We start from the raw sequence: 25,202 nt of genomic DNA on the forward strand, positions 1-25,202 counted from the left end.
CAATAGAGATGTCGAGAACTAAGGTCCCAGTCCAATCCCCATTGGAGCCAATGAGAACTAGATTGGACCATAAAGTAGTCCTGGAGCAATCTCACTCCAGGTCCATTTAAGAAATGTTTATAAGATATAAACGAGTCACATGGATACACCGTACAGTATTAACTACTCTTCAAATAACATCTAGGCTGGAAATAAAATATCTTATTATAGCCCTCTTCTACTCTCTTTTTCATTGAAAAGAGAAAATATATTGGGGACAGAGAGCTGCATGCTCTCAGAGAAAACATTCTAGAAGAAATGCAAGTTAGTTACCTTCTTAGTTAGCTGATCACATATGGACAATATGAAAAAAGAACATGTGACAACATTAAAAAGGAGGAAGATTACAGGGTCTGAACACAGAATAGCAATAACTGCTGGGGGAGAGGGGATGGAGGAAGAATCAGAAGGAATCTGAAGTTTACTAAAGTAGGCCCTGATCCTCCAAAAGCTCTCACATGCAAGCAGTCCCACTGAGCGAGCTTGCCAGGTGAAGACCTTCATATGCTTTGATCTCCCCTGCCCCCGCTCCCCACCTCTTTTGCAGAATTTGTCATTTACATTGGCAGAAGAATATCCTTAAGTTAGCAGCCTTTTTAATATCAGTACTCTATTGTAAATTTAGAAAAATCAAAATGTTTATATATATATATATTTTATATATCTGAGTACAACATATCTAGACTAAACTAAAAATATATTGTTCTGAAAGACATTCTATGCTGCTTCTGCCATATGCTGCATACTGTTTTTTAAAAGTCCTTACATCTTGCACCAGGTTTTGGCTTTATTTTTAAGCCAATTTACGGCAGACAGGAAAGAAGAGATTATAAGGTCTGTTCATAGTTACACCTGGGCAACCACAATGACTTCACAAATGCCATGATCCAGCAAAGACTTATATGCATACTCAACTTTCTACATTGTAGACCCATGGTTAAGTACACATGTAAGCCTTAGAAGGATTGGGGCCTAAGGATGCAAAGGTGTGAACTAAGGCCGAATTTAACCCTATATTTGAATATTTACATTCTGTTTCAAATCGACCTAGACTGAGCAATCTGTGTCTATATATAACTATGGGGTGACAGGTTAGTCTCTCACAATAGGTAACTTTGCCTCTGTATACTCAGTGCATTACTAGCCATGAATAAATATTAAAACACAGAGCTGTAGTTTACTGATGCTTCAGTTTGATGTTCTCTTGCACTGCTCTTTAAAATAAACTGCTTCCTTAAAAATGAACTGTATGTATATTGATGTGTTTAATTTATTAAGCTTATAGATTTCAATTTGCAGAGCACCACAGTTAATGTAGTATTTTTGTACTGTGTTGGAAGCATGCCTTCCTGTGATTCTTTTCCACATATTAAATTGTATTTATAATTGTGCAATTTTTAAATATGTTTTAAAATAAACTTTGTCTGTGGCTTCAAATACTTGACAGATTTCTTGTGCAGTTGAAGATGGGCTTTGGTTGTTACTGCTTAAAATTAAATGGGGAACTTACTTCTCAGAGCAGATTCATAAATGACTTTTTTTTTCTTTTAAATCTGAGGTTTTCATTCCTAGCTATTTGAAAGCAGAGATGTGTTTCTGTGCTTAAAGTTCAGACAAGACAAGGTTGTTTTGTTCATCACAGATCTGATCCAAAGTCCATTGAAGTCAATGGGAGTTTCTCCAACTGATTCAGTAGCCTTTCGACCAGCTCCCATAAGGTTAGAAAAACAAAACGAAACACAAATGAACAATGCTTTAAAACAGGAAACCCTTAATACTTACAATGCAACTGTAAATATAATTAAAATAAAGATAAAGGGCCTGATTCTCCTCCCCATTTTCCTTGCTGTAAATCAGGAGTAACTCCGTTAAAGTCCATGGAACTAACTAGTGCAGGGCCATTTTAAGTAACAGGGGAATTGGGCCACATCTGCTTAGGGGGCAGATCCTCAGCTCATGTAAACTGTTATTAGCTCCTCTGAAGTTAATAGAACAATGACATTTACACCAGCCGAGCATCTGCTGTGAGGCATTTTCTGTCCCCTCAGAATTGCAGGTGTATTGAAATATTCTCTGAGTTTTTATTGGAATCATGGAAATTGTATCTTCAGGAAACTCTAAAGAATTAAGAATATTATGTCACAGGATCTTTGGAAAAGAAATCGGTAGGGGTTTTAGTGATTAAAAGTCTTCCACAAGGAAGATGCCTATATATTTAGAATAAACTTGTCAAACAAACTGTAGAATACAGATGCGGGGAATTCAGATTTCAGAATTCTGTTCTTCAAAATGTCCCTGTTTGTGAAATTAACAACTGATTGTCATCATCATAATATGCAGAGAAAGCTTTGGGAAGGCTTTTCCTTTTTCCTTGTACACTGTAAATTGCTCAGTGCATGGTAGCACTGAGAAGCCTATGATCTGAAGGGAAAAGCCATAAAGAACATGAACCTCATTCTGGAGATAATCAGTTTTTCCTATGTTTTCACTCAAGCAAACTGTCATAGACTCCAATGGGAGTTTGCCAGACTAGTGACCTCAGGATTTAGCCTTGATGTGAACCGAGCAAACGGTTGTTGGAGAATACATTTGACACTGAATAAAGATCACAGTGATGCATCCTCACAGCACAACCACTACATGGCACTGTGAACACTAAAATTAGATAAGGGATGGAATATATGTTTGTAACAATGTAAACAGGAACAAAACATGATCTGCAATGGGGTGAGAATTAGAACTGACCTTAATACAGCCACCCACCTATTTCAGCCAAAGTTTGGATGAGTCACATGTTAAAGACACTTGTCATGAAGGAACTAAGGGCTGGATTCTACAGTCCTTATTCAGGCAGAAATCCCAGTAGACTTACAGGTTTAGCCCTAAAATGTAAAAATTGAAGCCACACTGTGTTTATGGTTACAGAGCCCTCTAACAAAGTGCATTTACAGGAAGCCAAGTGAACCAAGTCACAGGCTGTAGCTTCCTTTAGCCACTCCATGTTACAGGTTCCACAACAGAAGTGAGGGGCATTGTCGTCATTTAACTAACATTGCTTCACTGGAGCCGTGTTAACTTCTCTAACAAATCTCTTTTTCATGAGTTAAGGCCACTAAATAAAATGTTATGCCATAAGGCACCTAAACCATATTTCCTTCCACACAGCACCAACTTCTCCTCCAACATATGCCCAACCAATACTGAAATACGTTACGGTTTGAATAACAAATTGATTCTTTTCTTTTAGCCTTTTTGCTCCAATAGGAAGCTATGGCCTGTTTTTTATTTAACTGACCAGTTACTTCAGCAGTGCCATCATTTAATCTCAGCAGCCACAGCATTCTCTATTACTTTTTTACTTTGCTATTTATCAAAGAAACCTGCATCTAGGAATTTAAATAATTTTCTCTTGTTGCAATTCCATTTGCAGTTATATTAGACAGGCTAACATAACTGTTATAATTAAAGAATATAAAAACCATTCATAGTTTGGGGCATAAATCACCCAATAAGAGTCAGATTTTCAAGCCCCCAGCAACCCACATTTGGAACCAGATTTTCAGAAATGCTCAGCTCCTGACATGCTGAGCTCTTGTAAAAATCCGGCCCTAAGTGACTGGGTGTTAAAAAGAAACTATCCTTAAGGAAAGGTTATTTCACAATTGCCTGCTACTAGTTTCTTGCACCTTGGTCTGAAGCATCGTATACCAGACACTGTCAAAGTCAGGACTTCAGTCTAGATGGAATTCTGTCTAATGCCCCATCGCCAGTTGCTCGGAAAACTTGGTGGTCTGTTCCTTCTTGCAACTCAGCCCTCTGGCTTAGAGCCTCACCCCTTTCAGGGTAAAAAAGTCCAGACTAAAACTCCAGCATCTTAGTGATAATGTACCAGGCCTTCATCCCTGGTCTGGGTTCAGTTAGGGGGCCAACTTTCTAATCACACAAAACCGAACACCCTTGCTCCACCCATGCCCCGAAGCGCCACTCCTGCCCCTTCTCCAAGGCCCCGCCCAGCCTCCCTCCATCCCCACCCTCCCTCCGTCGCTTGCTCTCCCCCACCCTCACTCACTTTCACCAGGCTGGGGCAGGGTGTTAAGGTGCAGGAGGGAGTGAGGGCTCCAGCTGGCAGTGCGGGCCCCAGGGTGGGGCCAGAAATGAGGGGTTCAGGGTGCAGGAGCTCTGAGCTGGGGCAGAATGTTGGGGTGCAGGAGGGGTTGACGCTCCAGGTGGGGGTGCAGGCTCTGGGATGGGGCCAGAGATGAGGTGTTTGGGGTGCAGGAGGGAGCGTGGGGTGCGGGCTCCGGGAGGGAGTTTGGGTGCAGGTGGGGGCTCCGGGTTGAGGTAAAGGGTTGGGGTGCAGGAGGGGGTGTGGGATATGGATGGGAGTTAGGGTGTGAGAGGGGGTTTGGGGTGCGGGCTCCAGGTGGCACTTGCCTCAGGTGGCTCCCGGAGGCGGCTGGCATGTCCAGCTCCTAGGCCGGGGTTCTCAAACTGGGGGTCGGGACCCCTCAGGGGTCATGAGTTTATTACATAGGGGGGTCGCGAGCTGTCAGCCTCCATCCCAAATGCTGCTTCACCTCCACCATTTATAACAGTGTTAAATATAAAAAGTGTTTTTAATTTATAAGGGGGGGGGTCACTCTTAGAGGCTTGCCATGTAAAAGGGGTCACCAGTACAAAAATTTGAGAATCACTGTCCCAGGCGAAGGGGCCAGGGGTCTCTGCAAGCTGCCTGCACCTGTAGGCACCACCCCCACAGCTCCCATTGGCTGCAGTTCCCAGCCAATGGGAGCTGCGGAGCCGACACTTGAGGGGGGGGGACTGCGGAGCCTCCCTGATTTCCCCCTGTGCTGGCCGCTTCCAGGAGCCGCACGGAGCCAGGGCAGGCAAGGAGCCTGCCTTAGCCCTGCTGCACTGCTGACTGGACTTTTAATGGCTCCGTCAGTGGTACTGACCGGAACCGCCAGGGTCCATTTTTGACAGGGTGTTCTGGTCGAAAACTAGATATCTGGCACCTCTAGGCGTGGCCCCTTTACCCCCAGGGCCTACAGCTCCCCTCCAGTAGGGGAACCCCAGCCTGCCCACTCCTCTGGGTTCCAGCCCAAGGCCCCTCTGATAAACTGTTAGGGCCTGTTTCTTATGATCCCTCGCTGATTTCCTGGGCTGCTTCCTACCTTTGCCTGTTTGCAGGAGTCTGTCACGGAGCTGTGCTCTCCAGTCCTCCCTCCCTGAAGTTTCGTCTCTCCCTGCGGCTTTTCCCAGTCTGTTGCTGAGGAGCTTTCTCGGGGTGGCTCCTAGCCTCTCTGGCAGCTGCCTGGAATCCATCCCTGTTGCTGATTCTCCCTTCAGGGCAGACCCAGGGATAAGCCCCTTGATGCTCTCTTCTCTCAGCCCCGTATTGGCCTTGCAGTCCTTCCTTTACATGAACTACCAGGTTTGGTTCTCTCCACGTGGGTCTAATCTTTCTCCCCTCTAGGTGCCACATAATAGGCTAATAGGGTTCTCCGGCTCCCCTTAACCCTGTCACTGCCAGGCTGGAGTTTACACACCTCATCACACGCCCAAATTCCAATGCTGTATAAGGTATACTCAGTAAGGCCCTGTGTGGACCATAGTTAAGTATGTCAAACCTTTTGCTCTTTGTTAGCCAGGCTGTCAAAAAACAAGATCTCTGTTTGTGTCCCAGTTGTCTCCTCCCAACACCAAAACCCGACCATAACAAAGGAATCAGTGGTTTATTTCTAGAGGTTAAAATACCTTGTGCCATCACCACAGCAACCGCTGTATCACTTTTATGAAATGCTCAGGATGTGTCCTTACCCCCTCTAATACTTTAAAAGCACGGATCAAGGTCTTGTTACATCCTTTCTCAGCTACTCAGATTTCGGATTCTAATCGCTGCAGGAGGCATTAACGTATTTATCCTCACAACATCCTTGTGAAAGGCAAAGTGCTATGATCCCATTTTACAGATGGGGAACTGAGGCACAGAGTGACTCTGGTCTGGGTCTACACTTAAAAAATTAAATCAAATAGCTATGTTGCTCAAGGCTGTGAAAAAGTTTGCACCCTGAGGACTGTAGTTAGGTCAACCTAACCCCCAGCATATAGACAGCTGGACTGACAAAATAATTATTCTGTCCATCTAGCTCTAGCTACCATCCCAGAGAGATAGATTAACCACACTGACAGAAAAAAAATCCCTCTGTCCACATTGGAAGTAGCATAGACATGGCCAGTGGGATTTGTCCAGGGTAACACAAGAAATCTGTGATAGAGCAGAGAACTGAGCCCAGGTCTTCAAATTACCAGACTAGCACCCTAACCCCTGAACCATCCTTCTTTTTATAGTAATGGCAGCCATCCTGCACTCCTCACATACTTAAGGGGCTATGGCCAATCTGTCCACAGAATTATAGACCCACTGGCCATGTCCGTGCCCTAATTTGCCCTCAACCCCTATGCTTCTGTAGAGAAAGCCATGTCAGAGTCATCTTTGGAATGCTATTTCCTCCTGCAGTGCGTCTTTTTATGGCCTAGCCCCATATTGAGCATCAGAAGCCCCCCAAAAAGCATGTGTAATTTGATGAAAAGCAGGTCTAATATCTAAAGATGGGATTTGAGAGGTTACAGACAAACATTTACAAAGGCCTAACCTAGAAGAACACAGTAGAAACCTATGTATGAATGGAGGGAGCTTGCACAGATCAGTATTGCCAGCCCCAAGCATTCAAAAATCAGGTCAGGTCTCTAAAAATCATAAGAGTGGCTTAAAAATAGTCAGTTTTTTTAAAAATAATACATTTTAGGTTCTACTTGTTTGCTTTTTGAATCTTTAGGGAGCCCTAGGTTCAGGTTTTCAATCTTTTCTCTGCAACTATCAAGGCTAGAAATTACCTTTTTCCTTCTTTTCTTTTTTTAGTTGAGAGTGGAAATTCTCATGTACCTCCTCTGCTCTAGTTGTTGGGGCTTTAAGGAAAACACCAAATATCACAAGGTTCACAACTGTGCGAACTCGCACCACCAAAAGCTGCTCAGTTAACTTGAGATTTCAAAGAAAAGAAAGAGGCAAAAAAGACAACATGATCCCCAAGATGTGAGAATATTTTTTAATTTAAAACAATTGCAACAATATTTCATTCATATCCCTTCTTATCTCAAACAAATACTCTCCAAAATGTTACCAGTGCTTCAAGCAAACAATGCTGAATGGTGCAAAATAAACTATTACAAACACTTCCAGTACACAACAGAAAACCTCAAAAGATGTGGCAGGAATCAGAAATTGATCTGATCCATTAATGAGGGGGGGCTGGGAATGGGAGGGGAATAAAAAGGCATTTCCAGTTACAACATGTTTTGCATAGTCGTTCAATGCATCTGAAGTCAGATAGCAAAGAAAACAGAGATGACTGCCACAGGGATGGAAAACAAAGATATTAGCTGGATGTCTGTTTCTAAAAGCTACAATGAAGACCTAATGCATCCATGTCACAAGTTTTACTGCACCTCCATGAAGTTGAAAGTTCCTACGAAACAGGGCCTGATTCAGATTTCATTTACACTAGTGTAAATCAGGAATAACTCAGCAGAGGTACTCCAGTGTGGAACTGGTAGAAGGGAAAGGAGAATCAGGTCCAAAGACTCCCAGACTGGCTGAAGGCTTTATTATTTTTTAATTAAGATTATATCCTAATTACATTTTAACCAGCAAGATAAAAGGATTTTAAGAACCACATTCTACTTCTGCTTTGGAGAGAGGACACCATGAATCACAGTGGGTTCTAGACTCCATTAGAAATAAAGCAGGATTTAAAAAAGAGGGGGGGAATTGTCAAACACTTCCCCTTCCTCCCAAAAGTTTCATAATTCAGAAATTTATGATTAGCTCTAACAATAAAACAGCTGTTTACTTTGTGCCTCTTGATTCATGGTATTCAGCTGATTCAATAACTGCCATTTTTAGTTCAAAGGCATTTAGTGACCTTAATCCCATTGATATCAACGGGAGTTAGGAATTCAAACACCTTTAAGGATCTGGGCCAAAGTGATTCTTTTTCTCAACCTTTACTCCCAAGAAGCTCACAACACAAATAAAAAAAACCAACAACTTGAAACAGTTACTGGAATCCAGCTGAACCACAAGTCCTCCCATCACCCATTGGTCAAGTCACTCACTATTGCCCTGATCCAGCAAGGTACTTAAGCATAGGGAGTAGCCATATTGACATCAATAGGACTACCCACCTTCTTGAAACTTATCATACGCTTAAGTGCTTTTCTAGATCAGGGCTTAAATGGATCAAACAGCTGTACCTCTCACTCTAGGTTCCAGAGTCAGATGATTGCATCCTAAGGTACCAATGTCACTGTTCACCTTTAGTCATATCTTTGAAGAAAAAAGAGAAGAAAAAAAGAATTTACAGTAAATTGAAAATTTGAAGGAGAAAACTGATGAGGGGACAAAATGCACAAACAGCTGGAGAACTTCAAGGTATTTTCAAATGCTGTATTTTCATGACAGGTCATTCAGCCTTTCCCCTTTATTGCACCCTGCACTTTTGCCCACTTGTAGTGTACGCAGCACAAAGGGCTGAACAATACTTGCACTAAAAGGATTTCAGAAATGCAGACACTAAAAATACACCTATTACAGCCAGCTAATTTTTTTCTTTTAACTATCACTTTCCAGCTTCTCACCTGCTAGATTTTTAAGTGTGTCTGATATTTTATTAATATCACACACACGGTTGTTCCAGTTTTAGATATCTCTATATACAAGTAAATGGTTTGTGAGAGTTCATGCTCCATCCTTATTCCTAGGAGCTTTGCCATGTTTCCAGTTTAACAATGAGCATGGTAAAGACCCCATGATCTGTAACTTAGCCAAGGTCTCTAAATAAAAAGGTTATGCATACCAGACCTTTCCAGTTTATAAATAGCCCTTTAAGTTCATGAAGCAGAGGAGAAAGCTGTTGTTGCACTTCTTTGAAATATAACTGGGTATGAAAGTGATCTTTTCCTTTTTTACTGCCAAAAGCAAAAATAAAAAAATAAAAACTATCTGAAAGTTCAGCTTCTTCACTTTAAATATAGGATGTGCCACTGCATACTTTCCTGATTCAATTTTCAGAATAGGCAACTGCTAGTGAAAGACACAAATAGCTAAAATACTGTAGGAACAAGTAGATTTGCTGGCAATTTTTATTTTGTCTACAATGAACTACTTAAGAATGACAAGGCAGACTAATCTTATGGGAGCCACTTCTAATGTGGTACACCACCATTCTAGTGTGCCTGGAAGGGTGTTAAATAGAGGAAGCTTTCCCAGTGATTAGGCATCAAATACACTACTACAGAATTATTGAACTAGAATTTCTCTCTACATCTAGTACCACTTTTCAGATCAAATACTGATAAGGAAAACTAGGCCTATATTACCATGCTTAGTGATCTATACCAGGCTTTGTTACATTACGGGAACAGTTTTTAGTCAGACTTTAAAAAGAGGCCCTAGTTGTAACCAGAATCTTTAAATTCAGGTTCCCTTTGGTTGTACAATTGCCTGCATTTTGCTATTAAACTTGCAGACATTAAATGCAGAGAAGACATAATTACAACTCCCTGCCTCTCCTGCACTCTGCATGGATTCTTTTGACTGTTCCAACTTATTCTGAGGGATCAGTAATATTATAAGAGGCAATTTTACCAACGGTCTCTCAGCAGAAGCCAACATATTGTGAACTTTGTTTTTTTGGAAACATAAAAGATTACACATTCACCATTGTAATTTTTTCTAAAACAGAACTATTCAGCAACAACAATTTAACACCCCGCCCTCACACACAGGCCCCTTCTTGTTTATGACTCAAATTGAAATAAGGAAACAATACGGGGGAGGGGAGGAAATGGGACAAAAAGTGGCCAAAAAACCCCAGAAGCCCATGTATAAGGGGAGCATTGTGCAGATCAAATTATCAATGTGTTTGCAAGTTTCTAGAAAGTTGATATGTTATAAATTAAAAAAAAAATCAATAAATCAGCAATTTTACCAAGCAATTTCCTCCATCCATGGAAGAAACTTAAATAATTAAACAACCTTTGGCAAAAAGCAGAATTGTACTGCAAGCACTTTGTCACGGAGCCGGTTTCAGCTGGTATGAGCACAAAATTCTTTGCAACAATTAAAGGGACATTGCTCCTCTTTTTTAATGCCTTTGGAGGAAAATGGTGGTTGTTACTCCTGAGTGGTAGCATTACTTATCAAATCAGCATATTGGTTTCCTTCAGCCACTTGCAATCCTGAATCTCTTGGGATAATTTAAAAAACATAACAGGATTTCAAGAAGAGTTTAAAAAAACCCACATTCAATACATAAAATAAAACCCACCATTTCTATTTGGCATAATGCAGCGGGCACTGACAAGGGATTAACAGCTTCCAAATTTTGCATTGGTGTGTTTTGATTTCAAGCATCAAGGAGGCAAAACAAAACGTTCTGTATCATTACATTCTAATATACATAGCTATATAAGTCATTCCTTATTGTACTGAAAATAATATCGTGACTGAGGCATGTTCTGTGATGGAAAACAGTTTCTCCCCCTCCAACTATACATGAAGCAAAGGCAAATCTGTGACATCCAGAACCAGTGTGGACTCTCCAGTTGGAAGCAGTGGGCAGCTACTATCGTAGAAATGTACATTCCCCAAAGGTCTTCTGAGAACATAGCTGAACCACAGGGCAGTAATTGGGTTGTAGTGTAGTTATGAAACAAATGCATATTCTCCATGAGCTAGTTGCAAACTCCATTAGTAATCTGCATGGTTTTAAGGTATCCTTTAATGGTTATCAATTTAAAATATCCTATAGTACATCACCACCTAATAGAAATTTCCCTGCTAACACTTAAGAAGGCATCAAATGACTGTGTTTTTAAATAAACTATAAATATCCCATATTTTCCTTTGCTTTTTGGCAGTCCAAGGTTTGTTTGTTTTTTTAATTTTTTATACTTTTTTTTTTTGGCGGATTAAAAAGGCTTATGGCTTCTTAAGGCCAAATAACGTATTTGAGGCCTAACTTGGTATCCTACGGTAGAAGTAAATATAGCCCAGGTCTCTGGGAGGTCGTTCTGAGGCACAGACTTTAAGGTCATTGTAGATCACCCATCTGAAATGAAAATAGGAAGATGAGTATCCAGAGGACTAAAGTGCTGTAATTAATTCCTTTAATAGAGCACCAACAAGACACTAAGGACTTCCCAGATCTCTACCCTAAAAAGCTTAAAATCTAATCAGACAACGTACAAACAAGAGGCACAATGAAAATCAAAGTGATTGGTGAAGCAGGCTTCTTATGAATTAAGTAATTAAGAAAGGAGAAGGGCATGAAGGCAAACCAGAGATGGTTTCCAGTTGCTAGAAATTAGGGTGCTCAATTCACAGCTAAGGAGGAGGGGGTGGATGGCAAGCACAACAGAATCCAAGTTCTGCATCAGCCAGGTCCCTGGTACAGATTAGAATAGCCCCAGTGTGCACACAGACCTCTCTACAAAGACAACCGGGTACTATATCAGCCCAGTCCCTGGTATAGATTACAGTAGCCTCAGCATGCATGCACACACACTTACAAGGAAAAGCAAGTGCAGTTCTATATAACATTTGTAGCCTTCATTCCACTGATTGAATGAGATAACAGAAATGTATTGTGTGACAACAAACACTCGTATATTTTTGTATGAGGACATGCTATGCAGGACCTGCTTGCCATCCAGAAACCAAATCTTTCCTTCCTTTCCCAAAGCCACTCACCTTCCCTCCTTTTTGAGATGGCAAACATAGTGGCCACTCATTGTGGATGTTCCCATGTGGCTGATGAACCCAAAGAGCTCATACCCTGCGTAAGAAATATCAGAGATGATGAATATCACTCCTCCATTGCTGACACCACAGCACAAAGCCAAGAGACAATATTTTTAAACAGAAAAGCATTTTCAAATATATAAGCACCTTTGATTCAGACCTCACATCCCAAAAAACACTTTCTATTAACCCAGCAGTAGTTGTCCCCTTTCACGTGTAGCACTTACCTTCACCAAACATGAATGCAGCACAAACCAACACATGTCTGTGCACACACAACACTGTCTGAATCAGCTTATACCTATGAACATATGACCAAATCTATGAAAGACAAAACGGACAGGGCAAGGGTATGGATTTCAATCTTGATGCACACAAGACATCACTGAAATGTAAGATATGCTATTTAGATACAGCCTGGTCAAAGGGTGGTGAAAATTGGCTCTGCACACGAATTAGATAAGTTCATGGATATGAATGTTTGAGCTCCTCTAAATTAAATGAAAAAGACGGACTATATCCTACAGTAGCCTTTGGTCTGAGTCCTCCGTATGGCTTTTAACCCCATCATCCGCACAAACATACATAATTCTTAAAATTTGGGGGAAGCCCTTGGATAATAATTTTAACAGCTTCAGCATATTATGCAGGCATGGCTTCTCAACAGGAAGAAAACCATAAAGAGTTCATTGTTAGGACAACTGAAGAAAAGGCTTTTTGTGCACAGCAGGGATGGAGATCTTATTCTGTATTTGTCTATGCCGCACAGTATACCTAGACTTGGAATGATTAAATTTTTATTGGTAAATATTGATTTCACCATATGCACACAAATTGATGAACATATATTTATATTTACATAATCTAAATTTACAAATAGGCAAAAGGAAGAAAAATGCTGTTTGAGAACATATTAGAGTCAAAATCCACAGATTTAGACTTTTGAATTAGGCTTGTTAGGAGTGGACTAGCAAATCAACAGTAAAAACAGGTATGATTTGTCAATGTAAGGATATTTACTTCATATATTTTGACATGTGATGTTGACAATTTGTATTTTAACTATTTCATTTAACTTTTTGAATCTCAACATCTAACGTCATTCAATAATTGTCTAAAATCCCCCTCCCGACTCCATCCCCCAAAATTTCCAAAAACTGTGAAAATTTAAATTGACAAAAATTGAGGGGTGAGGATCTTAACAATATCCATCAGTATTAATTATCCAGTGAAATTGTTAAAAAAACTGAATTCTGCCAAGCCTAAATACAGCCATGACCAAAATTAAACAGATTACACTCCTTCAAACAACTGAATAATGGGAATGACTTGGGTTTTGACCCAGAGAGGGAGTTCTGAGGCCCTTTTACTGCCTCAAAGTATATTATTGGAACCCCAGACAGTCAAAACAGGGTCACATCCTCCGAAGTCTGATTACACATATCTAATTCGAATACCGTGGAAACTGCAGCAGACTTTATATACACACAGAGACCATGTTTTCTCACCCTCCGCCCCCCGCACACACAAAGAAAACCTGGATTTGTGCTGGAAATGGCCCAATTTGATGATCACTTTAGATAAGCTATTACCAGCAGGAGAGTGGGGTGGGAGGAGGTATTGGTTCATGATCTCTGTGTGTATATAATGTCTGCTGCAGTTTCCACGGTATGCATCCGATGAAGTGAGCTGTAGCTCACGAAAGCTCATGCTCAAATAAATTGGTTCGTCTCTAAGGTGCCACAAGTCCTCCTTTTCATTGTGCTATAGTAACCCAGTGCATTTGAATTTATTATCATTCTTTGCCTTCTTTACATTCCTTGGCTGCTGTACAATAGCCCCATCTTGTGGTTTACTTAGCTCTATTACTTCTGACAATGAGATTCTCAGAGGAAAACCAGAAGAGAAATCAATGAAGTCATGCATGGATATGTAGGATAATGATTCCTATTAAATGAATCATCAGATTACATATCAACAAAAAGACCTAGACTTCAAGTGGCTTGTAATAACAGCAGAATCCTTAGGTTGATTAGTTTTTAGGGACCTCCTCCCTCTAGGCATGGAATTTTTGTATTTTTCCCCCTCATAATGAAAGACGGAAATTATATTTTATGCAGAATAGGTGAGTAAAGGATATCCAATGACCCTGGGGACAGCAAGATTTCCAGGCGGCGATGCACCATGAAAGCAGATGTATTAATGCCAACACAAGAATATGAGGTTTATTGCACTGCGACATAGAATCACAGGGTTAGAAGGGACCACCACATGGGTCATCTAGTCTAACCCCCTGCCAAGATGTAGACATGAGGGCAACAGGATTCTGGGAGGTTTTGTCTGAATTTGCCTGCCCCTTTTGCAGGCAAAAATCAACCTTCTCCAAGGCTCTGCCTACATTAAGGAAATATGAACCAAGTATCAATGGAGTTACATCAATGCAACCCCAGGCTGGCTGCACCAGCCCAGTTTAATCTGGTAATTTACCAAAGTATTTTATGCCAACATAAATTCTGCTGTGCACTGGTGTCATGTGCCCATGTTAGGGACGTGCCCTAGAGTGACTAGATAGCCGAGGTAAATCCATTACACTTCTTTAGTGTAGACGAGGCCTGAGAGCAATTTTCAGCTATTGTAAGTGGGGCACAGATTCTCCTCTCACAGAAGCAGTAGTGAAGAAAGAAGTGACTCATCAAATGGTCTGGAGATAAGAATGGGAATCCTAATACTGTGCAGTTCTATAGCACATTTCATCCAAGAACACCAAAGCACTTTGCAAACCTTAAGCCTCTCAACAGCCTTGAGAAGCTGGAGTCATCCTCATTTTACATATGGGGAAGCTGTGGCCCAAATAAGTCACATGACTTGCCCAAGGTTTTTCTCTCTCACACACACAGTGGCACAGACAGGAATAAAAACAGATTGTTTGGACATCACTCCAAACACTCAGTGAAGCTAATTTTTTGCAAGAGAGAGAAGAGCTCTAGGTATAATATATAAGATGGAGATGAGGGTGCAACATTGCAGCATGATAGCTAAAGCCACTGCTTGAGGGGAACTTACTTCCAGACCCATCTTTGATCCTGGGCCCCTCTGAACCTGCCTCTGCAAGGATGTTGGCATTAGCATTATTTTCCATATCCATCACATCTGAAGCAGACTCGCTTTCCTCCTCGGGCTCAGGGTGGCTGAAGATCCAGTCCAGTGCATGCTCCAAATTATTATTCTGGAAGTCAAATGAGCAAAACACCAGCCATTAGTGCGTTCACCAACATTGTAGCTACCATACAAACACTGATCTTTAAATAAGTAGAACAAGGACTGAGATCAACAGCATTCAGTACATTTGAGCTATACACACTGCCTCTATGAAAATGAGCATTCAGCACCCACTGTGCAAGTCTCCTGACCTTGGATTCGTTTAGTACTAAATGATTCCCTGCAGCATTTTCAGCACCACACGGTTGCCAATAATGATAGGGTGCTGGATTACACAGGATAACAGTATTAATTTAAGCACACAGGCTTTTAAAGTTATATTTGATGTGAAAAGTGGCTGTATCAGTCCTATAAATAATCACAATGATTTAGCTGGAGCCAGCATTAAGTATTTGGTTTCCAAAGCTGTAATTTCCAAAGTACCTTCCCTCCCCCACCATGCTGGATAAAAAATGGCTGGGATTGGGATTTTGGTTCTAATAAATGATTTAAAGTGAAGCCAGTTTAGATCTTTCAATCCCTGTTAAATCAAAATAGTAGTTTACAAGACACACAAAATGCAGGAATGGTGACATTTGTAATTGCCCTCTACCTAATTTGATAGGCATATTCCCTTGTTGGAACAGAAGGTTTGCTTACCACTACTTAGGTTGTAAGGTCTTTGGGACAGGGGCAGTCTTTTTGTGCTGTGTTTGTACAGCACCTAGCACAATGGGGTCCTAGTCTACGACTGGGACTCCTAGGTACCATGCCAATGCAACCAATAGGTCCTGGGAAGTCACAGGAAAGAGTAAGTGATCTGCCTAGGAAAGGCCTGAATTGCACTGTTCTTCAACAGACAGTGCCAGCCACCCATGCTATGGCACTGAAGGTAGCACCCCAGCAAGCATACAGCCTACTCAGCGGCTCAGGAATAAGAGGGAAAGCCAATGGCCTTGTCCAGGGGCGCCCAGCCTGTGGCTCTGGAGCCGCATGTGGCTTTTCAGAAGTTAATAGGCGGCTCCTTGCACAGGTGCTGACTCCGGGGCTGGAGCTACAGGCACCAACTTTCCACTGCTCAAACCCAGGCCCTGCCTCCACTCCACCCCTTACCCCAAGGCCCCCGCCCCTTCCCGCCCCCTCCCCTGAGCTTACTGCATCCTTGCTCCTCCCCCCTCCATCCCAGAGCCTCCTGTACACTGTGAAACAGCTGATTGCGGCAGGCAGGGGAGGCGCTGATTAGCAGGGCTGCCGGTGGGCAGGAGGTGCTAGGGGTGGGGGAGGGGAGGGGGAGAAGCTGATCGGGGGCTGCTGACGTATTACTGAGGCTCTTAGGCAATGCACATTGGTAAATTCTGGCTCCTTCTCAGGCTAGGGTTGGCCACCCCTGACCTAATCCTATGGTTCTGAATTCAGATCACAAATATTATGCAAGCCACAGAACTACACGTGAAAGGGAAACTGTCATCTGTGAGTGATTACGCTGCTTGGAGCACTCCTGCACATCACACTGGATGGGAGCCCAGCAACTGGGCTAGGAAGAGTCAGTGCAGCCCAGGAGTTGCTGTCTGAGGAAGTATTAGTATTAATGGAAAATGGGAAATTACAGCATAGAAAAGAAGGCAGAAGAGCCCAGTGTTAACTCCCCCTCCTCCCTGATTAACATCCCACATGGAGGTGGAGAGGCATGGAACAGATATAAAGAGAAACAAAGGTGAAGTCTCCCATCTCTCCAGCACCCGGAAAGAGATCTTTCCTCTCTCACGGTGGGTCTCTTAGGGGCCACAAGATCGCTGTACCTGGATAACTGTGGGTGGTGAGTCAGAACACAATCATGTGAGATGGGATTGCAACTCTTCAACAAACACCCCAAAGAAAGGAACTGGGGAGCTCCCCATCCTCAGGACACACTGCTCTCATGCACCCAGAATGCTTCAGAACAGCTAGGAAGGAGAGTCTAGTGCTTCTTATCTTCCCCTTCTTGTCACATCCAAATTAATACTCACCTGAAATTCATATACCCTTGCTCCTCACCCCTGTCACAACCTATCTTGGGGGCCAACCTTGCCTCAAGACTCCATTCTCCTTGCATCCCCACATCCACCAGAAAATTCTGAATTCCTTCATGAGCACATCTCATGAGTTTCCTTGCATATGTGTCTTTTCATCCTTAAAAAAAATAAACCAAAATTTCTCTTGACCACCCTGGAGACTCACTGCTGCTTTGAGTGCTAGAATAGCTACATTCCTCTGGAATCCCATGGAGGTGATGAGAGCTACCATCTCTTCTGGAGGCTGGTTATCTAGCCCAATAGCCCCTAGACCAGCTGCTCCGGCAGAAGCAACTCCCGCATAGCCAGGTATAGCTAATGGCTCTGCAAAATCTGGAAAAGACAAACAGTTCACTTTTTTACTCCATCAATACATAACCAAACAATGAATGGAAGCTCAAGAATAGCAACAACACCTGTGTAAAGTTCATTTCTAAATCTGGACAGCAGGCGCATAGAAGGCTCAAAAAAGTAGGAAGATGAATATGCACATGGGAAAGGCATGTATGTGGATTCTTCTACACTGTGCTGCCTGGAACAGCTCAGTGTGCTACAGCAAGGCTACATGGTGGTACATCCAGGGAATAAAGAAGCCAGGTTTATCAGACCAGGGCCCAACATGGAATCCAACTGCCAGACAACCCATACTTGTTAGGCATACAGCTGCATACCCAACTCCGATCCCAAGACCAGCAGCAAGGGGCTGTAGACCCACCATTGCTTTTCAGCACCAGCTACTTTATCACTGGGGACAGGATACCACTTCTGGTGCAACATGGGTGTGCTGTGCCTTCTCCGGGCAATGGGTGCCTGGTGTGTGTTCAGAGGATTGGATTCTGTATCAGGTTTATAGTAATGAGTACTACTCCTACCAACATTATGGCACATTAAGAGAATGACAAGTTTGTGTTCTCTAGTTTTCAAAGGGATACGATAGGATTTGTTTGCCATGCATGGCGTTACACTTTATATTGACCCAAGTAAGATGCACAGCAGAGCGAGGTCTCATTCAAACCCTTGAGACTACTGACCTGGTTCTTCCATGTGTGCAATGATCCAGTTGAAAGCCACTTCAGCACCCATGTTTCCTGTATAGTATACAGCTTTCCGACATGCTTCCAAGGGGAAACCCATCTCTGCTAGCTGCATCACTGAAGATTCATCAATATCTGGAGCTACAAGAGAGGATACTCTAATACGTAAAGTCAAAATCAGTCCATTCTTGTAATATTTGTTATTGTATACGGTGCTGCTTCCTATATATTGCATCACTGGGGTAGTTTTAACACTGCAGGGAACAAACACCCATTTAAAAAAAAAAGCAGCTTTATGCAAATCGCTATAGTGGCAATTAGTGATTTATTTATAGCTTTTTATCTTAACGATTTACACAGAGCGTCTTTCACCCTGAGTAACTCCCGAAGTGCTTTACAGAAAGCATTTATAAGAAACAAGTCACCCACCACTGAAGTGCAGGCCTGGCAGAGATTTGCAGTTTCTAAGAGTACTAGATCTGTCACTGTCGGTACATGGACAGTCAGTTCTGTAATGACACCACTTCTGATGTAGTAGATAGAGCACAAGTAGCTTATCTGCAGCAGTGACACTTGGTGAAGACGCCTCAGTTCTCTGAGTATTGTAGCTCTCTCTGACTATAACGGCTTTTACAAGCAGCAACTCTGACATTCTGTTTGGAAATAATTCTCATTTTTTGGTCATGTTGTCTGCCTGCTGAGACATTGGCTAAAATCCTCCAGACCAGCAAATTATAAAAGACACATGATAGGATCAATCTAGCCCCTTTGAGGACTGTGGCAAAACTCTCATCGATGTCAATAGGAGGAGGACTGCTCCTCACCTTGTTCAGAGTTTCTTTAAGGCCTCCCATATCACTTAAGACCTGGGGCATAAGTCATAGGGACAGTTTTATGTAAACCCTCTGTACTGGTGTGAATTTCACCCTATCTGAAAAGCAGCCACTGCTTCTGCTCTGTAGCTACTTTTCAAATATAAATATAATGTATTTCTTTTTGGTGGTGGTGTTGCATTTTAACAGCAGAGCACAGAACAACACTGTGATATGAAGATAAAAAAAATATAATCCCCCCCCAAATGTTCCAACTAAGCATCGCTATTGTTCAGTATCTCACATGAAGCTAGCACCTGGGTATGTACTCTGGCAGCAAGCCCGAGTTGCCACTCAAGTTATACTGCTGCTTTTAGCTCGAGCAGAGCTAGCGTGGATATGTCTATATGAGCTGGGACTCAGACCTCCCACTCAAATATAGGTGTATCCTTTATAGCAAAGATCCAAGGTGTTGGGCCAGTTATAGATCATTTTTAAGGTGAGATCATGGCATACAAATTACAACTGTGATGTAGCAGGATCAGGGACAACAATTTTATAACCAGCCCCCTCCGCCCCCAGCAATTCCCTTCCCCATCTGCAGTTTAGATGAGTCCTGCGTGGGCAATAACAATGTTTAAAGAATACTAAGTGGTATCTCTCTGAAAAACATACTCACAACCTCTTAAACTGGAGCCTCATCGAACACTTATTGACGTTAGCATTAACTTCAATGCACTTTGGATCATGGCCCACATACATTTTGAAAATTGAGCTTTTTAATCTAAAACTATCCTAAATTGCTACTAATAAAACTCCAAAAAAAAATCACACATGTAATTTCAGAGCACTTCTTCCACTCCAATTAACTGTGTTTTAAGTTAAACAATGACAACAAAGTGCATCTGGCTCAAATCTTTTACGCCAAGATTTTGTCCAAAGTGAATTTACCCCAAGTTATAAAAATCGGACTTCACACCAGAAATTGTGCCTGCTCATTGTTGGGCACCACACTGCTATGATGGGTCCTTCAGATACCCAAATGCGTGCAAGTCAACACTGGAACAAGTGTTATGTAAATGCACACAGAGAAAAGTGGCACGCATATCTGTGTAGACAGAACTACCATTCATTGATTATAGCATGTGGATGTGTTTGAACAGCCAAAATCTCAGCACAACGTGCTGGGGAGAAAAATGAGATACATACGCTCCATCCAATGGTTCATCATGCGATCTGGAAATTGAGAAAGAAAAATAAGGAGAAGAAGTGAGTTTGCATGACAGTCAGCTACACTCTACATTGGAAAGAAAGAGGGCCAATTTTGTAGGTAATAAAAATGTCTGGTGTCTTAAGGGCAGCGTGCACTGTACTGATGGAAGGTCACAAAGATAAACTTATGCTTAAAGTAGAGCATCACTGGTGTTGTAATCCAATAATAAAAGGGATAATTAATGGCCTAACCCCATTTAAACCAGGAAGGCCATGATGTTGTGAATATTGTACCATCAAACTGAACTGTTTCTTTCCCCAAAATGTAATCTGCACACCCAGACATTACAGGATGGGCATGCTTAGCTGATTCTTTATGTAAAGCAAGAAGCTGGGATTGAGAGGGCACAAGACTAACAAAATGGGGTAGTGGACACATTGAGAAGTTTTACTTGAACCTGAGAATGCAATGTCTCTGGTAACTCCATCTGTAAGTAAACCTCATAGCAAGAAGCCATGATGTAGGGAGACCAAAATGGATGAAGTGAGGCAGCAAAAGCTGTCTTAAGTTTTATTTTCATTTATAAAAGGTAAAGCTCCAATTTTTTTAGCCTTTACAAGTGAAAATGCAAGTTTCAATGAGGCCCAGATGCCCAGAAAGCCATGGTAAACCACGGGGAGTAGTCTGGAGAGGGGAAACAAGATTGAAATCACTATAAGTCTGTGTATTCCTCTACTCTGACACCAAAATACATTTTAGAGATTGGCATTCTTCCATGTTTGGAAAGCTCACTGCAGTAACAGCACTATTAATACCCAAGTAAATAAATGAGCCAATCCTGTAATGTGAGTAGCATCATTCCTTCTAGTATCACATTAAATATTTAAACACCAAAACCCGAGTCATCATAAAGCAAATTTCAATAATCTGTGTCTAAGGTCATAAGATAATAAAGTGAATTTACTAGCTACAAAACATTTCACTGTCAGGGCGAAGTGGGGAGGAAGCAAGCTCTAATATTGTTTTTACTGGACAGGCTTGATCTAGAAATGGATTATTTCAAGAAGATGTCACATTGTGTTAAACATCTGTAGTAGTGTCTAGCACAAAGGGGTCCTGGCTCATGACTGGGGCTCCTCAGTGTACTGCAATATGAATAATAAATAGTGATTCTTGCTCTTTACAATGAAGAAGTGGCAGACTTTCAGACTTAACCTATGGAAGGACATTTAATGTCTTTCAAAGTTTTATTCTGGAGAAGTTCTATGGCCTGTGTTATAAAGGAAGTCAGATTAGATGATCACAATAGTCCCTTCTGGTCTTGGAATCTATTAATCTACATAACCCCTTGTGTGTTAAGCATAGTTGTGCTGCAGATTAAGGAATCTGGTTTGAAGAAGTGCACTGTTCCCCTTCAAGTACACCACCAACAAGCAATCTTTGGTCTGATACATGCTAATAGATGGTGCTGGGACTGGATAAGACGAGAACCTTATTACCTGATTTAGGGCTCCTGAGGGCAAGGACCATGCCTTGTAAACCAGTGAGCACACATCAGATGATTATTATTCAGGCACAGTCATGCCAAGGTTAATTTATCACTGGTTTTTATATGGCAGTTAGCACAAAAACCCTGGTAAGTAGGTTCAGATGTACATGCCCCCAAAAGCAAGAAATGACTGGGTTGAATTTCCACTCCACTTTTGGCACCCACCACTGATTCCACAGTAGGCATCCGAGCTGAAGTTACATTCCCTGTGGGCTAGAATAAGTAAGCATGACGATTCTATGAGGCTAAATGGGAACCATGAGCCTGTACTCAAAGGCTGAATCTGGCCCCTCTATATCTACTACACCCCAGTGAGTGCGAGCTCTTCAGAGCAGGCCTTGTTTTTTCATTATGCATGTGTACAATGGGGCCTAATCCTCGGGTACTTCTGAGGTGCTACTATAACACAAATAACACCAATACTACTAAGAGGGGTACTAGGAAGTAAGTGCTCTCTGAGTGATGCCACTGAAAGTCCTAGAGTCAAGCCCTACAGACTCTCCTAGATGTACGTACTAGACACCTGTCAAGATTCTAGAGAGACTGAGAACACAAGCTGGGGACAGGGTGGAGAGGGTGAAAAAGGGAATTAAAATATTCAGTTACCCTCTTGCAGAAAACAGTGTGAATTCCTTATACTATCAACAGGATTAAGTTAATTCAGGGCTTCTGAAGAGGTACGACAGCAGCATCCATGTACTGATTTTCAACCAATAGGAGCTGTGGGTGCTCAGCACCTCTAAAAAAAAGTCAGGCCAGCAGTGCATTATTATTGGTCTGTCCTGATCCTATCTACACCCTATATTCATTCACAGAGCCATGCTTCTGTGCCTGCACAGTTGGAGCATGGCATCCAAAAAGAGGCTTCACATGAACCAGCAAAGAGGTGAAGAAAAAGAGACTAACTATCCAGGCAGAGGAAGGCGGGATGGAAGGAGAGATCCTGGAGGTAGAGGACAGTACCTTTGGGGTCGTCAGGAATGATAATGGGTGGAGTAATGTCGGGAAGTTCCTCTTCTCCTGGTTGTAGTCCTGTGGCACGGAGGTGATTGATGTCTAGTAGGTCTGGCATGTCTACGGAAACATCTGCAAACCCAGACAGGAAAAGATTATTGATGCATTCCAGCACATGTACATTGTATTGCAATTTACATGCTACAGTGAGGGGAACTCAATACCCACACTACAAACACAGCCACGATTCTCTTTCCTTAAACTGTTAGTCGGAGTCACCAATGAGAAGTTCAGGACACTTTTTAAAAGACACTTTTACAATGAAAAGTGACAACGTAAAATTGGCTTCTTATGCCACAGATCTGGGGTTCTGGTCTGGCCCTTTATGAAAAGAGGAGCCCACTGGATTTTGTTACAAACTCAAGACTCGCCAATGCACATAAGGCTTCCAAGAGAACCTGGACCAAATGAGGGAGAGGAAAGCATGCAAGATACATACCCAGCTTTTGGGGTATCCAGTCAAGGCCAAAGGTGAACTTCTTTATCTGCACTACCAAGTACTCAGGAAATGAAGCAAAACGAGATGTTCTGGGAAACACAAGAAAGTTATGTTAATAAAACAGAGCAACAAGATTACGGAACACAGATTGCGATGCCTCAGACCACGGTCTCAGCCACATTAACATGAAAAGTTTTACACCTGTGGGTATGTCTACACTGCAATTAAACACCCATGGCTGGCCCATATCAGATGACTCAAGCTCATGGGACTCAGGCTAAGGGGCCGTTTTATTGTGGTGTAGACATTAAGGCTCAGGCTACAGCCTGAGCTCTTGGACCGGAACCCAAACTCTGGGAACCTCCCTGTTGGGGGGATAAATTTTCAGTGCTATGTGTTCACACTGTAATTTTTATTATATATATATATATATATATATGACTTTTATCTTTTTACAAATAGGAACATTGGCTATTAGGTAATCTACCTACAAGCACCCAAAGACCCCAATGCTGTTTCTAAATGAGATCTACGGATGACAAGGACTATATGAATGCTAACTATTTTTGCAAATTGTTAAATTAAGGAAAACAAGTGCATTTTTCTTTATTTTTGTACAAATGTATTTGAAGACCTGTTTTGTTTTGTTTTTAAATACAACCTAATCCTACCTCTGTTTAGAATAGCAGAATATTCTTTACTACCTTTGGACATGCTCACAGTTAATGTATGAAACACTTTGGTTTTTCCTTCATTCTTTCCCTCAAAGTGTGTTTGTCTGCCTGTTTTCTATATGGTGCAGTTGGTGAAACTGTGCACCAATTGCTGGCATTGCTAAAAATAGAAGGCAGTCTACCAAAACAGACCAGTTGCCGGGCCTATTGAAGACAAACTGAAGCTTCTGTAATACCCCAACTGTTTAACCCTTCTTCTTGGCATAAAGCTATCCCCCTATGGCTGTACCCTTCCTTCTATTTTCCTTTGACCACCCAATATTTTCTGTGTCCAAGCCCTTTTTATTACATTTTTGGTCTGACTTTAGATTGTAAACCGCATGGAGGCAGGTTCCTCCTCTTTATATTTGCCTGTAAAGCACCATGAAAAGTGGCACCATATAAGTAACAATAATTAAGTATTACAAACGTATCCTAACTCTACAGCACTGATAGGCATGCTGGGGTATTTTGGCTGAAATTCAGACATATATATCAGAAACCAAATTTTTAGTCCTGCCCTTTCTGCAATTTGAAATCTTCAACCCTACAGCCTGATCAAGGAAGAACTTCTACCTCCATTTGCTCCACCCTATTCTGCCTAGGGGCTGCATGTGGTGCTTTAGAGCATCTTCAGACAAAGCTGGACAACAAGAGACAAGGGACAGAGATCCATACTTGGTCTCTTGTTTGGAAACAGATCTCTACCACTAGCTACTGCATGGGACCCAGGTTAAAGGCGGGCAGAAACTTATCAAGTCACTAAGTTTTACACTCCCAATAAGCATCCACAAAGCTACCTCATTATCCAACTTCAAATCCCTCCTTAAAACTCTCCCTTCTCATGATGCCTACAGAAACTTGACAGCAGTTAGGCTGCTGGCAGGCGGAGACCCCTGCCTATCACCAATATTATCTCCTTATTTCCTTGTACTCCCCCATCAGTCTGTCTGTATCCATCTGCTGTCTATACTTAGATTGTAAGCAAGTTGGGACAAGGAGTGGCTTTTGTTGTTTGTACAGCACCAAGCAAATGGTGTCCTGCTCCATAACTAGGGCTCTTCAGTGCTATTGTAATACCAATAAATAACGAACAATAACAACAAGCTTTGCTACAAACATCCAAATTAAGATGATTCCTGAAGTTCAACAAAGATGATTTATTTATTTGTTGCTCTGAGGGTCATTACAAGCTTCTGAAAGGGAAACTACACTTCTTACTGGGGCAGAACTGTACTAATCTGCACCTTTGACATTCATGAGCCTCATCACCA

At 41.9% G+C, this 25,202-nt stretch overlaps 1 protein-coding gene across 2 annotated transcripts in view; it reads right to left on the reverse strand.

Annotated features, from left to right (window-relative positions):
• Positions 1–7,169: 7,169 nt before the first annotated feature.
• Positions 7,170–25,202, reverse strand: part of USP13 (ubiquitin specific peptidase 13) — an 83,159-nt gene continuing 65,126 nt past the window's right edge. Inside the window, exons 14-21 of one of the 2 annotated variants that reach the window (XM_084638983.1) lie at positions 23,216–23,304; positions 22,726–22,848; positions 20,210–20,236; positions 18,186–18,329; positions 17,321–17,487; positions 14,969–15,131; positions 11,855–11,939; positions 7,170–8,428 (exon numbers count right to left, since the gene is read on the reverse strand). In XM_084638983.1, coding sequence (XP_084495109.1) covers positions 8,419–8,428; positions 11,855–11,939; positions 14,969–15,131; positions 17,321–17,487; positions 18,186–18,329; positions 20,210–20,236; positions 22,726–22,848; positions 23,216–23,304 — 808 coding nt within the window. In that variant the 3' untranslated portion in view covers positions 7,170–8,418. Of the gene's footprint in view, positions 8,429–9,225; positions 11,214–11,854; positions 11,940–14,968; positions 15,132–17,320; positions 17,488–18,185; positions 18,330–20,209; positions 20,237–22,725; positions 22,849–23,215; positions 23,305–25,202 lie in introns of those variants that run through there. The other variant, XM_084638982.1, reaches the window with a different exon arrangement.

Source organism: Lepidochelys olivacea, assembly GCF_965140295.1.
Source record: "Lepidochelys olivacea isolate rLepOli2 genome assembly, chromosome: 9".
NCBI lineage: Eukaryota > Metazoa > Chordata > Testudines > Cheloniidae > Lepidochelys > Lepidochelys olivacea.